Source organism: Cetorhinus maximus, chromosome 34 (assembly GCF_964194155.1).
Source record: "Cetorhinus maximus chromosome 34, sCetMax3.hap1.1, whole genome shotgun sequence".
Classification (NCBI taxonomy): domain Eukaryota; kingdom Metazoa; phylum Chordata; class Chondrichthyes; order Lamniformes; family Cetorhinidae; genus Cetorhinus; species Cetorhinus maximus.
The window spans coordinates 7,704,239-7,722,221 of record NC_135912.1 but is presented as its reverse complement, the minus strand read 5'-3'; the positions used below and the strand labels follow the sequence as shown (position 1 = coordinate 7,722,221).

The following is a 17,983-nucleotide window of genomic DNA, read 5'->3' as shown; positions in this document are numbered from 1 at the left end:
ATCACCGCCCCGATCCACCTGTGTAACATCACCGCCCCGATCCACCTGTGTAACATCACCGCCCCGATCCACCTGTGTAACATCACCGCCCCGATCCACCTGTGTAACATCACCGCCCCGATCCACCTGTGTAACATCACCGCCCCGATACACCTGTGTAACATCACCGCCCCGATCCACCTGTGTAACATCACCGCCCCGATCCACCTGTGTAACATCACCGCCCCGATCCACCTGTGTAACATCACCGCCCCGATCCACCTGTGTAACATCACCGCCCCGATCCACCTGTGTAACATCACCGCCCCGATCCACCTGTGTAACATCACCGCCCCGATCCACCTGTGTAACATCACCGCCCCGATCCACCTGTGTAACATCACCGCCCCGATCCACCTGTGTAACATCACCGCCCCGATCCACCTGTGTAACATCACCGCCCCGATCCACCTGTGTAACATCACCGCCCCGATCCACCTGTGTAACATCACCGCCCCGATCGACCTGTGTAACATCACCGCCCCGATCGACCTGTGTAACATCACCGCCCCGATACACCTGTGTAACATCACCGCCCCAATCCACCTGTGTAACATCACCGCCCCGATCCACCTGTGTAACATCACCGCCCCGATCCACCTGTGTAACATCACCGCCCCGATCCACCTGTGTAACATCACCGCCCCGATCCACCTGTGTAACATCACCGCCCCGATACACCTGTGTAACATCACCGCCCCGATCCACCTGTGTAACATCACCGCCCCGATCCACCTGTGTAACATCACCGCCCCGATCCACCTGTGTAACATCACCGCCCCGATCCACCTGTGTAACATCACCGCCCCGATCCACCTGTGTAACATCACCGCCCCGATCCACCTGTGTAACATCACCGCCCCGATCCACCTGTGTAACATCACCGCCCCGATCCACCTGTGTAACATCACCGCCCCGATCCGCCTGTGTAACATCACCGCCCCGATCCACCTGTGTAACATCACCGCCCCGATCCGCCTGTGTAACATCACCGCCCCGATCCACCTGTGTAACATCACCGCCCCGATCCACCTGTGTAACATCACCGCCCCGATCCACCTGTGTAACATCACCGCCCCGATCCACCTGTGTAACATCACCGCCCCGATCCACCTGTGTAACATCACCGCCCCGATCCGCCTGTGTAACATCACCGCCCCAAGTCCGTGGCTCAGCTGATCCGCTGCTGCTGACATCTCCATCCTCGACCTCCTTATCTGCAGACTTGACTATTCCGAGATGTTCGGGCTCGGACTTGCCCTTTGATCCTTCCACAAAGTTGAGCTGATTCGAAACCTCTGCTGCCCATATCCTAGCTCGTACCTCAGGCCCTCCAGCCAGCAACTCTGTTTCCAGTCGATGACATTCCTTCGCGGCCTGACAACAACTCAGCCTTCGCGTTGGCAATGCTGGCTTTCAAATCCCTTTGTGTTGTCACCACTCCGTATCTCTGTAACCTCTTTCTGCATGACAATCCCTTGAGCTTTCTGCGCTCCTCCAATTCTGGCCACTTTTGCTTCCCCAAATTTAATTGCTCCACCGTTGTTGGTTGTGCCTTCAGCAGCCTTGGCACTGAGCTCTGGATATCCCTCCCTAAACCTAACAACCACTCTCTCAACTTTCAAAACACTCCCTAAACACTACCCCTTTGACCAGGTGTTAGGCCGCCTCTCCTGATACATGCTTATGTGGCTAAGTGTCAAATGCTGCATGTGAATGTTCCTGTAAAGCATTCCAGGATGTTTTACAATGTAAAAGGCACTATATAAATGAAAGTTGCTGTTGCTGGGGAGTATGTGTGTGTGTGTGTGTGGTGTGTGTGTAGTGTGTGTGTGAGTGATGTGTGCATGTGTCTGGTACGTGTGAGTGGTGTGTGCATGTGTTATGAGTAGCAGGTGTGAGTGTATGTGCGAGTGTGTATTTGAGAGGCAAGGTGTATGAGGTATGAGGTCTTTGTGTGTGTGTAAGGAACGAGTGAGTGTGTGCAAGGTGTGCATGCGGGTGTGCCCACGGTTGTGACTGTGTGTGTGAGACTGTGTGTGTGTGTGCACGCACGCATGCAGGGTGTGTGTTCATGTGTGTGCGTGCGCTGGGCTGTGGGTGGAGGTTTGAATTTGCATGCGAGACTGTGTGTGAGGTGCGTGGGAGTGTAGGTGTGTGTGCGCATGTGTGTGAGAGTGTCCGCTGGTGTGTGCGTGTGCACTGGTATGTGTGTGTGCATGCGTGCAGAGGTGAGTGTATGCAGGTATGTGGGATGTGTGCGCAGGTGTGAGTATGTGTGTGTCTGTGCGTGCAGGTGTGTGGGCGCAGAGGTGTGTGGGCGTGGAGGTGTGTGGGCGCGGAGGTGTTCGGGCGCGGAGGTGTACAGGCGCAGGGGTGTCTGTGTGTATGTGAGGTGTATGCACAGGTGTGAGTGTGTGTATCTGCGTGTGTGCGAGCGGGTATGGGTGTATGTGCGGGTGTGAGTGTGTGTGTGCGGGTGTGAGTGCAGATGTGTGTGTATGCAGGGGTGTGTTTGCAGGTGTGAGATAGTGTGTGAGTGTGTGTGTGGAGATTTGCGCTTGTGTGCAAGGTGTGTGTGTGTGTGTGGGTGTGAGTGGATGTGTGGGTGTTTGTGTGCAAGTGTGTGAGAATGCGCACTGGTGTGAGTTTGGGTGTATGCGGAATGTGTGTGTGCGTGGCTGTGAGAGTGTGCATGTGGGTGTGTGTGTACAGCTGTGGGTCTGTGCGTGTGTGTGCAAGCGTGCATGTGTGAGCGCGGGTGTGTGGGTGTATGTTTATACGTGTTTGTGCATGCGTGTGTATACGTGTGCGTTTGTGTGTATACGTATGTGTGCGTATACGTGTGTGTGCGTGTGTGTGTATGGGTGTGTGCGGGTGTGTGGCACGTGAGGTTTGTGTGTGCGAGTGTGTGTGCGAGTGTGCGAGGTGCACGTGCATGAGGTGCCTGTGTGCGAGGTATGTGTGCGCGCGCGTGCGAGGTGTGTGTATGCAGGCGTAGTGTGTTTGTGCGGGTGTGTATGTGTGCATGTGTGTGTATGTGAGGTGCATGGGGGTGTGTGTGTGTGCGCACAAGGGGTGCATGTATGTGTCTGTGTGCAGGTGCAAGTATGTGTATGCAAGGTGTGTGCAGGTCTGAGTGTGTGTGGCAGCAAGTTAGTGTATGCGGGTGTGACTGTGTGTGTGCATGAGGTGTGTGTGTGTGCAGGTGAGTGTGCGTGTGCGCGAGGTATGTTTTTGTGTGCACGTTTGTGTTCAGGTTGAGTGTGTGTGCAAATCTGAGTATGTGTGGGTACTAGGTGTGTGTATGCCGGTATGCTGTGTGTGTGAGTGGGTGCGTGTGTGTGCGCGTGGTGTGTGTACGGGTGTGTGTGTGTGAGTGGGTGTGTGTGTGTGCATGTGTGGTGTGTGAGTGTGTGTGTGTGTGTGCATGAGGTGTGTGCGTGTGTGCGAGGTATGTGTTCGGGTTGAGTATGTGCGGGTGCAAGGTGTGTGTATGCAGGTGTGGTGTGTTTGTGCGGGAGTATGTGTGCATGTGAAGTGTGTGTGTAGGTGTGTGTGTGAGGGCAAAGTTTGTGTATGAGTGTGAGGTGTGAGTGTGTGTGTGCACAAGGGGTGTGTGTGTGTGCGCACAAGGGGTGTGTGTGTGTGCACACAAGGGGTGTGTGCGCACAAGGCATATGTGTGTGTTTGTGTGTGCGGGCATGAGTGTGTGTGTGCATGAGGTATGTGCGGGTGTCAGTGTGTGCATGTGCGAGATGTGTGTTTGTGTGCGGGTTTGTGTGTTCGGGTCTGAGTGTGTGTGGGCGCGAGGTGTGTATATGTGGGTGTGTGTGTGTGAGAGTGGGTGTGTGTAAGGTGTGTGCGTGGGTATGTGTATGTGAGAGAGAGTAGGAGTGTGTGTATGTGTGTGAAAGCGGGTGTGTATGTGTGAGGTGTGTGCATGTGTCTGAGAGGTGTGTGTGTGGGTGTGAGTGTGTGTGAGTGTCTGTGTGCAAGGTTTGTGTGTGTGGGTGTCTGTGTTTGGGTGTGTGCAGGTGTGGGTGTGTGTGCACGAGGTGTGTACGTGTTTGTGTGCAGGTGTGAGTGTGTGTGTGCGTGAGTTGTATGTGAGCAGGTGTGAGTGTATGTGTGTGCGCTCGGGTTGAGTGTGTATGCGGGTCTGAGTATGTGTGGGTGCAAGGTATGTGTATGTGGGTGTATGTGTGAGTGTGCATGAGGTGTGTGTGTGTGTGCAGGGTGTATGTTTGTTTGCACGTTTGTGCATTCAGGTTGAGCGAGTGTGAGTGTGTGTGTACAAGGTTTGTGTGTGTGCATGTGTCTGTTTGCAGATGTGTGTGTATGCGCAGGTGTGTCTGTGTGCATGTGCATGGGTGAGTGCTTGTGTGTATGTGAGAGGTGTGTGTGTTTGGTTGAGTGTGTGCGGGTCTGTGTGTGGGCGCAAGGTGTGTGTATGAGTATGTGAGCTGGTGTGTGCGCGTGAGGTGTGTATGTGGGTGTGAGTGTGCACGAGGTGTGTGCGAATGGGTGTGAGTGTGTGTAAGGTATGTGAATGTGATTGTGTGTGCAAGGTTTGCATGTGTGTGTCTGTGTGTGTGGGTGTGTGTGTGCGTGTGTGGGCATGTGTGCGCACGCACGGGTGTGGGGGTGTGTGCGCAAGGTGTGCGTGCACAAGGTGTGTGTGTTTGTGTCTATATATGAGTGTGTGCATGTGCGTGAGGTGTGTGTTTGTGCATGTGCATGTTCGGGTTGAGTGTGTGTAGGGCTGAATGTGTGTGGGCACAAGGTGTGTGTATGCGGGTGTGAGTGTGTGTGAGAGTTTGTGAGCAGGTGTGATTGCATGAGGTGTGTATGTGGGTGTGAGTATGTGTGTGCACAAGTGTGAATGTGTGTGGGTGGAAGGTGTGTGCATGTGTGTGTGTGAGGTGTGTGTGTGGGTGTATGTGTGTGAATGTGACTGTGTGTGTGCAAGGTGTGTGTGTATGCGCAATGTGTGTGTGTGTACGAGTGTGAGAGTGTGTGTGTATATGAGTGTGTACAGGTGTGTGTTTGTGCATGTTTGTGTTTGGGTTGAGTGTGGATCTGAATCTGTGTGGGCACAAGGTGTGTGTATGCGGGTGTGAGTGTATGTGTGAGTTCGCGTGCGGATGTGTGTGTGTGTGGGTGAGTGTGTCTGTGGGTCTTAGAGTGTGCATGGGTGTGAATATGCGCATGGGTGTGAGTGTGCACGCGGGTGTGTGTAGGTGTGAATGTGAGCCTGTTTGTGTGTGTGTATGTGTGCAGGTGCGTGTGTGCGCGCACGCCTATGTGCAGGTGTGTGTTTGAGGTGTGGGGTTGGTTGAGGTCTGTGTGTGTGTGTGAGGGTGTTGTGTGTGTGCGCCTGTGTGCGGGGTGTGTGTTTGAGGGGTGAGTGGGTTGAGCTGTGTGTGTTGGGGGTGGGTGTTTTGTGTGTGTATGTGTGTGTGTGTGTGTGGGAGGGTGTTGTGTGTGTGTGTGTGTGTGCGCGCGCATGTGGGTGCGCGCGTGTGTCTGAGGGGAGGGGTTGGTTGAGGTCTGTGTGCGTGCGTGTGTTCGTGCGTGCATGAATGTATGTATATATGTGTGTGTATATATATATATAATATATATATGTGAGTGTGTGTGTGTGTTTGAGGGGTTGGTTGAGGTCTCTGTGTGTGCTCGTGCGCGGTTGCGTGTTTGAGGGATGAGGGGTTGACGTCTATGGGTGTGTGTGTTTGAGGGGTGGGGGGGCTGAGGTCTGTGTATGTGTGTGGGGGGATGTGAGTGTGCATGTGCGCGGAGGGGGTTTGTGTGTGTGTGTGAGATGTGTGTTTGAGGGGTGGGGGGTTTAAGTCTGTGTGTTTGTGTGTACCAGATGTGTGTGTTCGTGTGTTTGTGTGGTGTGCAGGATGTGTGTGTGTGTGTTTGAGGGGTTGGGGGGGTTGAGGCTTGTGCGTTTGTGTGCAGGGGGTGTGTTTAAGGCCTGTGTGTGTGTGTGCGGGGTGTGTGTTTGAGGTCTATGTGGGTGCGTGTGTGTGTGCGTGTGCAGGGTGTGTTTGAGGGGTGATGTGGTTGAAGCCTGTGTACGTGCGACGTGCAGGTGTCAGTAATATTACCAGCCTGATAGTGAAATAATGCCTCTCACAATGTCTATGACCATTATAGCGAAAGGAGATGAAACAATCACACTGAAATCACATGAGGCTACAGATTTCCTGCAAACGCCTTTCACACGGAACAGACGCCACATCAAGTGGTACCAACAAAATCCTGACTTCCAGGCGTATTACAAGTATTACCAGAAAATTGGTCACAATGAAGGGGTGAGTGTCAACTCTGCGGCTCTGCACCAGTGTGGGTTTGGAATGTTAAATATCAGTGTGTGTGAGGTTTGAAACATCAAAACTGCTAGAGCGCAGCCAAGGACAAAACTAATTCTCACTTAGAGGGACATGTGTTCATAAGGGATAGCCAGGACTGGCTTTTAAAAAAAATTAATCCAGGGTCCCCAGAGCATTTACCCTGTGTACCTGCAGTACTAGCTCAGTGACAATAACACCTCGCCCCACCACCTCCCCTCAGCCAATGACAAACTGAGTCAGACTAACCTGATGGAGTAACAAGGAGGCTTGTTGAAAATAGTCCATTTGACGTTGGGACTTTCAAAAGATGTTTGAAGTGCTACACAACAGAATTGTCCAGATAATAGGATATGGTAACAAACGGACATACACACAAACCCCAATCCTCCCCTCAAACACACACCCCACACAAACACACACACACAGGTAACTAGGGAATGGAATCGACCAAGAGATTGAAAGCAGGGTGTATAGCTGAACTGATAGTTTTTTCACCGTCAGTGACTGGAGCACGTGCTGGACTGTATTCAGTGGGGTTGGTTCTAGGGCTTAGGATTGGGGCTATTACTTTTTGTGTTGTACGTCATAGGATAAGTATGAAGTGATGCACTTTGGAAGGAACAATATGGAGAGGCAATATAATCTTAACGGTACAATTCTGAGGGGGGGTGAAAGAGCAGAGGGACCCGTGGGTGCATAGTCAGGAAATTTTTAAAGTGGTAGGGCTAAGTAATAAGGTGGTGAAGAAAGTGTTTTGGGTCACTTGGATTTGTAATTAGAAGCACTGAAGGAAGCCTAGCTAAGTCATTCACATTGGTTAGGTCTCAACTTGAGTATTGTGCACAATCTGGGCACCACATGTTAGGCAGGGTGCCAAGTCCTTGGCAAAGGTGCAGAGCAGATTTACCAGGGAGAAAGGGTTTCAGTTATGTGGAAAGATTACAGAATCGGAGCAAAAGCAAAAATACCTGGAAAAACTCAGCAGGTCTGACAGCATCTGCGGAGAGGGATACAGTTGACGTTTCGAGTCCGTATGACCCTTCATCGATCGGAGATTGTTCTCCAGAGAGCAGAGTTGATCAAGGGGAGACCTAACAGAGATACTCAAAATTATGAGGGGTTGTGAAAGAGCAGATCAAACCTCCCCTTTGAGAGGGCTACGGACCAAATGCTGGAAAGTGGGAGAAGGCCAGCGGAGACAAGATGAGCCAAATGGCCTCTTTCTGTGCTGTAAATGTTCCATAATTCTATGATCGGTCTTAAATCACAGGCTGGAAGGGTGGCAAGGGTTGTAAGCTTCAATAATTCATGGATATGACACTCCTTCAGCCCTCCTTCTCCTTCACTTTCCTCTGGCTCCATCGCTTTTTCCAATCTCATCCCTTGTGTTTTGACAATGTCCTCACTGACCCTGAAAGGTCTGTCCTCAGCAAAGGCCTGAAGCTTCATTCCTTTGCAACCTCAGCAGCCCCTCACCTCAATGAGTTTCACGCTCACAAGAGCTCTTCTTCCATTGTCTTCTTCTACACCCACTCCTTCAAAAGGGAGTCTTCCCCACGCACTGGAGGCTCTTTCTCCAGCCCCTAGGCTTCGCCCTCCACTGGACCCTTCCCTCTCATCCTTTCTAGATCTTTTCATTGAGAACTGCCTGCCTGATATCGACCGCCTCAGATTTTCTGCTTCTCAGCTTGAGTATTGTGCTTAATCTGGGCACCACACGCTAGGAAGGATGCCAGGTCCTTGGAAAGGGCACTTACCAGGGAGAAGGGGGTTTCGGTTATGTGGAAAGATTACAGAATCGAGATGGTTTCCCTGAGAGCAAAGTTGATCAAGGGGAGACCTAACAGAGATATTCAAAATTATGAGAGGTTGTGAAAGAGGAGGTAGGGGGGATTTGTTGGAAATACTCAGCAGTTCTGGATCTGAGAGGGAAACAGAGGGCAGGATTTTCGGGCCCCAACGGCCATTCTCGCAGATGGGATGGGAAAGATTGGAGCGCCGTTAAAAGTCAACGGCTCTCCAAATTTTCCCGTGCCACTCGCGATGATGCCCGCCAGTGGCGGGGCCAGAAAGTCCTGGCGGTAGTTAACTTTCCAGGTCGAAGACCTTTGGTCAAGGCTGGAGCATCTGGACATGTAACAGTGGCTGGGGTTGTTCTCCTTGGAACAGAGGAGGCAGAGGGGAGATTTGATTGAGATGTACAAAATTATGAGGGGCCTGGATACCGTGGATTGGGAGGGCCTATTTACGTTAGTAGAGAGGTCAGTCAGTAGGGGGCACAGGTTCAAAGTGGTTGGCAGGAAGATTAGAGGGGAGAGGGTGGGGGTCTGGAACTCACTGCCTGAAAGGGTAATAATCAGAGGGCGAGTTACTCGCTGCAGGGTTCCTAGCCTCTGACCTGCTCCTGTAGGCCACAGTATTCATATGGCTGTTCCAGTTCAGTTTCTGGTCAATTAAACTTTCCAATATTAGGAAATACAGAGCTCTCCAAATGGTGGATATATATATCCTAATCTCCTAATATTGAGATTACTGGAGTGCTTGAATTGGTGGGATTATTGGAGATCTTCCAGTGGTGTGATTTATATGAATTTTCCTACAGTACAAGTAGATGGAAATCACCTCATATTAAGATCGATGTGTATCATGAAATACTGGGTCCAATGGGTCTCTCATTTCATGGGACATATTCAGATTTTCAAGTGGGGTGAGGAGTTATAGGGCATATCCCAATATTGGTAGTGATTGGGATCTTGTAACGGTGGAGAGGAGCGGTATGAGGGGTGGGGTGTGGGAGAGAATTATGGAGTAGTATCAATATTGGGATTGATGGCTATCTGCAAGTGATAGAATTCATGAGGCTCTCATTGTTGGAATTATAGCCGGGGAGTGGGGGTTCTCTCAATGGTGGAAATTCTTGGGATTGCCAATGGAGGATTAATAGACATTTCATTGCGGTGGGGTTTATAGGGATCAACCCGTGCTGGGGTTAATCAGGGGTTTTAATATTGGAATGGTATCCTCCATGTTAATTGTGGGGTCTCCAATGGTGGAATGTATGCGAATCTTCCAATGTTGGATTTATGAGGTTTTACCCATTGGGAAAATTAATGGGGACGTCTCAATCAGGGGATTTACGGAGATTTGCCAAGGCTTGGATTGCTAGTATTCCCTTGTTGATGAGAGTTAAAGGGACCACCAGCAGGATAGTTGTCGTGATCTCTCTATATTGTGAATAATGAGAATTGCCGAATGGTGGAATTCATGCCCCCCAATGATGGGAATTATAGGGATCTTCAGCAATGGGGTTCTCTAAATAGTGGGATGTGTGAGCATTTACAAAGATTGGGTTTAATGGGGTCTCATTGGTGGGTTGCATTTAGATATTCCAATAGAAAAGTTATGAGGGCCCCCAATATTGGGATCTTCTAGTGGTGGGATTTATGGTAATCTCCAATATTGGGATCAATGGGATAGTGCAGTTGATGGTGAGTACATGGACTTTTAAATGGCTTTTGACAAAGTCACACATAATAAACTCATTAACAAAGTTAAAATCCCAGGGACAATAGGGGCAGTGGCAGCATGGACATAACATTGGCTAAGGGATAGAAAGCTGAGAAAAGTGGTGAAAGGGAAGTATACAGGGGCGTTCCCCGGGCATTGGTGTTAGGGTCGCTGCTCATTTTGATACAGAGTATAGTGATGGTCTGAACTAGGGTGTCTTGGCATAATTTCAAAGTTTGCAGGTGATACCAAACAAGGAAATGCAGTAAACAATGAGGAGAGTAATGACGACTTCCAGGAGGACACAGACGGAAATGGGCAGACACATGGCAGATGAAGTTTAACGCAAAGAAGTGGAAGTAATACATTTGGTGGGAAGAATGGGGTGATACAAACTAAATGATACAATTTTAAAGGGAGTGCAAGACAGAAAGATCTGGCGCTGTATGCAAGAAATCTTTGATTACAAAAGCATATAGGAGTAAAGGAATAGATTCCAAAGGCAAGGGAGTTACAATAAATGTTTATAAAACACCCATCAGGACTCAGTCAGAGTATTGAGTTCAATTCTAGGGACCACACCTTAGGAAGGATGTCAAGACCTTGGAGATTGACTCGAATGGTACCAGGGATGAGGGCTGCAGTTTTGTGGAAAGACTGGAGAAGATGGGGTTATTCTCCTTATAAGAAAGACGGTTAACAGAGATTTGATAAATGTGTTCAAAATAATGAATGGTTTTGATAAAGTATATAAGGGGAATTAAAAGGGACCAAACAAGGGCAGTCCCACCCAGCTTGGTGCTGGAGAGGAGTCATGGGAGGAGGATGGTGTGATCTAACTTATCAAATTCTACAGACAGGCCAAGAAGGATACATAGTGATAGTTCAGCATGGTCACAATTACATTTGACTTTGATAGCTGAATGAATGGTCTCAATATTCATGACAAAGAAATCCAGGGGCTTCTGGTACCAGAGGCAGTGGCATAGTGGTAAAGTAATGGTTAGGTAGTGGTAATAACTAGTAACCCAGACTCCCAAGCTAATGCTCTAAGTTCAAATCATGGTAGCTGGTGGAATTTCAATTCAATTAGTAAACCTGGAATGATTAAGCTAGTCTCAGTAATGGTGACCATGGCAGCCATCATTGATTGTTGTAAAAATCCATCAGGTTCACTAACGTCCTTCAGTTTTGGTACTGTGGCAGCGGCGGAAGCTGATTGGAGGGATTTGAGCATGGAACACCGGGAAAGATGGGCATGAAACTGGGAGGCGACAACATGGTCATGGACTCTGGAGAGGGAAGGGAGCTTGGAGATGGGGTGATAGTTTACAAGGATCGAAGATGGGCTTTTTGAGGGTGGGAGGGCAGGTTTGAAAGGGAGTCAGTAACTGAGGTGTGGAAACCATTAATAAATAATATCGTCTAACAAGCAGCCAAGGAAGAAAAGTTGGGTGGTCAGCAGTTTAGTGGGGGTAGAGTCATGGGAGCAGGACACATTGCGGTCAGAGAGGGGAGATAGGAGAACAACCAGAAAAAGATGAGAGTGCAGTTCTAGGACAGAGAAAATCTTAGGGGAGGTTTAAAGACCTGATTCTGTGGGTTTGAGTAGAGGAGGATGCAGCAGAGGAAGCTCTGGAATGAATGGTCTCAATCTTCAAGACAAAGAAACTCACAAGCTCCTGACACTCGAGGTGCGGTGGCAACGCTATGGTTAAGTAGTGGTAACAACTGGTAATCCAGACTCCCAAACTAATGCTCTAGGTTTAAACCCCCTCATGGCAGCTGGTGGGATTCCAATTCAATTAACAAATCTGGAATTACAGGTACCGGACCCCTTATCCAGCGCCCCAAAATCCAGTGGGGCCCGAAAACAGGGTCCTGCACTGGGAACTACAATCCCCATCAGGCATTGCTGTCTGTCATATCCAGCTCGCGGCACGCTGATCCCCTGCTCTTTGGGTCCGGGATTAACGGCGGAAGCTGACCTGATCTGCCCCTCATCCCTTCCTTTCCCCATCCCAGCTGGGTTCAGCTCAGTGGAGAAATCAGCCCGGCTTTATGTTATCCTATTTTCCCCCCCCGCCACAACCGCAGGCCCCAAAATCTGGAAAATCCCTGTATCTCGTACACCTCCAGTTCTGAGGTTTCCCGATATGGGGTCTGGTACCTGTATAAAGTTAGTCTCAATAATGGTAACCATGACAGAATCACTGAATTTTGACAGCACAGGAGGTCGTCATTTGGCCCATTGTGTCTGCATTGGCTCTCCAAATGAGCATTATGACCTAGTGCCAATGCCCTGCCTGTTCCCCGTACCCTTGCACGTTGTTTCTATTCAAATAATCATCCAATGCCCTCTTGAATGCCTCGACTGAACCTGCCTCCACCACCCTTCCGGGCAGTGCATTCCAGACCCGAACCACTCGCTGTGTGAAAAAGCTTTTTCTCGCGTCACACTTGCTTCTTCTGCAAATCACTTTAAATCTGTGCCCTCTCGTTCTTGATCCTTTTACGAGTGGGAACAGCTTCTCCCTATCTACTCTGTCCAGCACCCTCATGATTTTGAACATCTCTATCAAATCTCCTCTTAGCCTTCTTCTCTCCAAGGAGAACAATCCCAGCCTCTCCAATCTATCCTTATTGCTGAAGTTTCTCATCCCTGTACCATTCTTGTAAACCTCTTTTGCACTCTCTCTGTGTTCACATCCTTCCTATAACGTGGCGCCCAGAACTGTAGACAATACTCCAGCTGAGATCTAACGTGTCTTATATAAATTCAGCATAACCTCCCTGCTCTTCTACTCTATGCTGCTATTAGTAAAGCCCAGGATACTATATGCTTTATTAACTGCTCTCTCCACCTGTCCTGCCACCTTCAGTGATCTATGCACATATACACCCAAGTCTTTCTGCTCCTGCACCCCCCCTTCAAAATTTAACCCCTTATTTCACCCCTGACAGCTATCATTGATTGTTGTAAAAACCCATCTGGTTCACTAATGTCCTTTAGGGAAGGAAATCTACCGCCCTTACCTAGTCTGGCCCATGTGTGACTCCAAACTCACTGCAGTGTGGTTGACTCTTAACTGCCCTCTGAAATGGCCTAGCAAGCCTCTCAGTTCAAGGGCAATTAGGGATGGGCAACAAATGCTGGCCTCATTGGTGCTGCCCACATCCCATGAAAGAATCAAGAAAAAGAAGATGAGGGTGGAGGGGACAGGATTGAGGGGTTTAAGAAGATGGTTTGTACAGAAGAGAAGGAGGGGACCAGAGATGAAGACTATAGCTTAGAGAATGAACAGGATAGGATAGGGTAATGGTTTCAGTGGGACAGAGGCATCAAAGATGGAGGTGAGAGTGTGACTGAGGTCAGTAGCTGCAGAAATGTCGTGGTGAATGGCAAGCCAAATAAGGCAAGACAGTTGGGCATTTGGAAGTGCCATTGTCATTGTTAGTGACTTTGGCGGGAGTTCCTTCCGGGGCGACACAGAAAGATAGGGACGGGGAAGGAGGGAGGGCGGCTGTGTGTGAATGGAGTGGATACATGCAAGTAATCAGAGATTGCCTTGTCTGTGACTGACACATTGGAAGGTGAGAGGCCACGTGAGATGGCAAGGCTGAAGGGATGGCAGTGAATCTGGCTCGGAGAGTTTATAGGAAGGATAGGAGCGCAGTGAGCTCAGAGAACGAACAGTATGGTGAATTGTGACGGCAGTTGAAATCACCGAGAAGTCACTTAGTGCAGAGGCTGAGAGGAGAAAGCCTCAGTGAGAAATGTAGCAATGAGGGCCTTCAGGGCGGTGAACAGGTTAATGGGAAAGATCTATTTCTAACCATTTCTCTCTCCTTTATTTTTCCAGCTGTATGAAATTGATCGGATTCGGTTAACCTATCTGCAAATGAGACATCTGGAAAATGTCTATGGAAAGAATGCTCCATACTACCAGTATACTATTGGCCTACCCCCAATACTTGGGGCCGTCAAAGGGGTATCTGCACCCTCCTGTGACCCCAAAACAGATAAGAACTGTAAGTCCCAGCCTCCAGCCCCTAAGGTCCCCGTGCCTAAGCCTCCAGTTGCACCCGTAAAGGCTCAGCATCAAGGTCAACCTCAGCTGTCTTGCAACCCTCGTGATCCATCATGTCTTCTGCAGTATTTCTACAGCTTTATGGCAAACGTTCAGACAGGCTCTGACTGCGATCCCAAATCTGATCCCAAATGCTCACGGGGAGCAAGAGCACTGCCCTGTGACCCCAAGTATGATCCGGCTTGCAATCCTTCCAAATCTGTGGCAATACCCTACAAATCCATGTACTGTGACCCTATTTACAATCCGAATTGCAACGAAGAGGAAGAGAACAGAGAAAACCACCAATCAACACCTGGACCAAGCCAATCTGAGCATCCCGAGGATGATGAAGAATCTGAGGAAGGTGATGAAATTGACTATGATCCACATGACCCTGGTTACTATGGATACCGTGGTTCATACTATGAGCACAATAATCCACATGGTGCCTCTCCATACGGGAATCCACACGGTGCCTCACCATACGGGAATCCACACGAAGACTCTCCATACAGGAATCCACACGGTGCCTCTCCATACGGGAATCCACACGGTGCCTCTCCATACGGGAATCCACACGGTGCCTCACCATACGGGAATCCACACGGTGCCTCTCCATATGGGAATCCACACGGTGCCTCTCCATACGGGAATCCACACGGTGCCTCTCCATACGGGAATCCACACGGTGCCTCACCATACGGGAATCCACACGAAGACTCTCCATACGGGAATCCACACGAAGACTCTCCATACGGGAATCCACACGGTGCCTCTCCATACGGGAATCCACACGGTGCCTCTCCATACGGGAATCCACACGGTGCCTCTCCATACGGGAATCCACACGGTGCCTCTCCATACGGGAATCCACACGGTGCCTCTCCATACGGGAATCCACACGAAGACTCTCCATACGGGAATCCACACGAAGACTCTCCATACGGGAATCCAGACGAAGACTCTCCATACGGGAATCCAGACGAAGACTCTCCATACGGGAATCCAGACGAAGACTCGCCATATGGGAATCCAGACGAAGACTCACCGTATGGTGCCTCGCCGTATGGGAACCCACACGCTGCCTTGCCATATGGAAATCCATACGGTGCCTCGCCATATGGAAATCCATACGGTGCCTCGCCATATCCATCTCCTTACGGCTCCCCATATGAATCTCCTTATAACTCACCATATGCATCTCCTTATGACCCTCATTATGGTCACGAAGATGAGGATGAAGAAGAGGATGAAGATGAAGATGAGGAGGATGACGAGTATTAACTACGCTAATGTTACTGTCCTCCAAGACAACAGGACAAGGGACCACAAATGCAATCTCTCCCTCTTACACTTCTCTCGGGTGTGGGAGTATTATTATTTTGATCAGAAATGGGCTCATGTTGTGATGTACAAAGAAATCCAGGAGGTTGTGGAAAACTAGGCATGGAGCCGGGGTTCAAACACCTTTTTGTAATGCCCCACCTGGAAGCAGCAGTATCGGGCTCTCTGGCCTTCTACACATTATTCAGAACAGTCTTAAACATGGCTACAAAGCAGAAACATATAATCTGCTTATTGTCTTCAGTATAGTCTAAAAGAATATTAAATTAAATGCCCCTGTGACTTTGGGCTGGGCTACAGGCTTGTGAATATCACAGAACAGGGCACTGCTGCCTTCTTTTAGGTGGCAGTGGGTGGGGTGGGGAGGGACAGCGCAGGAGTGAGGAGATAAAGAATACAGGCCTCATAGTAATGAACAGACCTCATGATTGGAAGGCCTCGCTTAAGTTGGCTAAAGGGACCTGGATTCTGTGATGAGATCAGGATGAGCTGCATGAGGGTGGCTCTACAGTCCCTGACTGGGGCCAATGTAGAGCTTCTGTCTCATGTAGTTTTTGGCCTTTTCCACACCTTCAACTAAAACTTGTCCTCAAACGTTGCACGCTTGGAATGGGCGGCTGGGAAACAGCTGGAAGGTTCCTGAGCAAACTGAAGTTGGGCACACCGGAACAGACTCCTGGGCTAGAGCTGCTCAGGACCCTGTCTCGAACAGATTTTGCATGATACATTTCCTATTATATTGGGTCTGCAAAGAGTTAAATTCAATGCAACTCTGAAAACCAGACAGTCTCTGAGCCATTCATCGCTGAAATCCACGCTTAGTCCCAATCCGGGACTGACCTAGTCTGTGTATGGGGCGGGGCGGGGGGGTGGAAATGGACCCCTACTCCCCCCCAGTACATGACTGACTAGTGAACTTCATGGGCAGAGGTTGCACCTTCCTCCAAGGGAAGCTCAGGTCAAATCAAACAACTGGTTCCCGCCATCTCCAGGGTCAATTAAACAGCTTCTCCAACTTCCCCCACCCCCTGCAGGGTCCATAGAACCGCTGGTTCCCTCTCTCCCTGCAGAGTTAATCGAGCAGCTGGCTATCCCGTCCACACAGGGCCCCACCCTGGGGAAGGGGAAAGGGATACATAAGTGTAAAGAGCTTCACACGGCCACACCTTTCACAGTGTTTGGGGAGATCGTTCTGTGTCCTCTTGTCTTGGAAGTTCACTGTTTGATATCCTATTGTTAAAATGTAACATTAAAACAGCATTCGGTAGTTGTATGAAAGTTAAGGTCACTCACAGGAACGAGAAGAACAAAGTTTTCGGTTTCAGTTAGAATCTGATCACTCCAGCCGTTTGGCCACACACGGATTGTCCCGTTCCTGTTCGGTCAGACACCAATCATCCTGGCCCGGTTTGTTTCAGATGTTGGTTTACCTTGATGCTGGGAGCAGCCTGTCTCACTGCTACCAGTTGTTGCTGTAACTATACTTGGCTATTGTTCTGATCCAATAAATCCTGCTGTACACCAGCCACTTTCTGTCTGCTTTAGATTGGACTTCACTTGCTCACCAGCTCTCCGATAGCATTCTCCATTGCAGCCAGTGCCCCTGATCAATGAGATGGGGAGCAGATACCACTGTCAATAACTCGTGTAAGAAACTTAAGATTCTGACCTGCATTTCTATGTTGCTATATACAATACACAACATATGCTTATATTTATATAGTGCATTTAACATAATGAAACGTCTGAGGTGCTTCACATGAGAGTTATAAAGCAAACTTGGATGCCAAACCATGTAAGGTGATACCAGTCAGTTGGCCAAAAGCTTTTTTTCATTTATTTGTTCATGGGATGTGTGTATCATTGGCAAGGCCAGCAGTCGTTGCCCCTTCCTAATTGTCCCTTGAGAAGGCGGTGGTGAGCTGCCTTCTTGAACCGCTGCAGTCCATGTGGGGTGGGTACACCCACAGTGCTGTTGGGGAGGGAGTTCCAGGATTTTGACCCAGCGACAGTGAAGGAACAGGAATATGGTTCCAAGTCAGGGTGGTGTGTGACTTGGAGGGACTTTGCAGGTGGCGGTGTTCCCAATTGTCTGCTGCCCTTGTCCTTCTAAGTTGGGGATCAGCAACATTTTTTTTTAAATCTGAAGAGCCTGGTTAAAAAATTGCCAAAAATAAAAAAACTGTTGAGAGCTACAAACTGAAAATTCAGCATTTCCACACCTAATACTTGGCAAACTGACAAGTAGGTCTGGTAGAAAGCATAATTTGCATTATATAATAAATAAAATGCATGTATTAATTTTATGTATCGAAAGAAAAAAATCAAAATTAAAATATTCCAAACCGAATTGTGTTTTAACATTTTTTACTGTAATTTGTCAGTAAAATCATCTTTTAAAAAAAGCATTAGCATACGATGCGTAGAATTGAGAAATCTTCAGCCATTGTTATGTTAAAAAATAGCTTCTAATAGCACATCCAAAATAATTTGTCTCCACGATATTAGAAACAATAATGGTCACAATCACAAAACCTGCTACTCAAATCAAAGGCATTATCTAAACCATGCTGTAGCTATACCACTTAAAACAGGTTTATTGAGAGCACAGTGATGCTTTTCGTTAAAAGAACCATTTGAAACTGTAAAGGCAGTGTA

At 48.9% G+C, this 17,983-nt stretch overlaps 1 protein-coding gene across 1 annotated transcript in view; it reads left to right on the top strand.

Annotated features, from left to right (window-relative positions):
* Positions 1 to 17,675, top strand: part of and4 (actinodin4) — a gene marked incomplete at its 5' end in the record, with an annotated part of 21,371 nt that extends 3,696 nt beyond the window's left edge. Inside the window, 2 exons of the mRNA XM_078533729.1 lie at positions 6,205 to 6,362; positions 13,772 to 17,675. Coding sequence (XP_078389855.1) covers positions 6,205 to 6,362; positions 13,772 to 15,265 — 1,652 coding nt within the window. The remainder of the gene's footprint in view (positions 1 to 6,204; positions 6,363 to 13,771) is intronic.
* Positions 17,676 to 17,983: the final 308 nt, after the last annotated feature.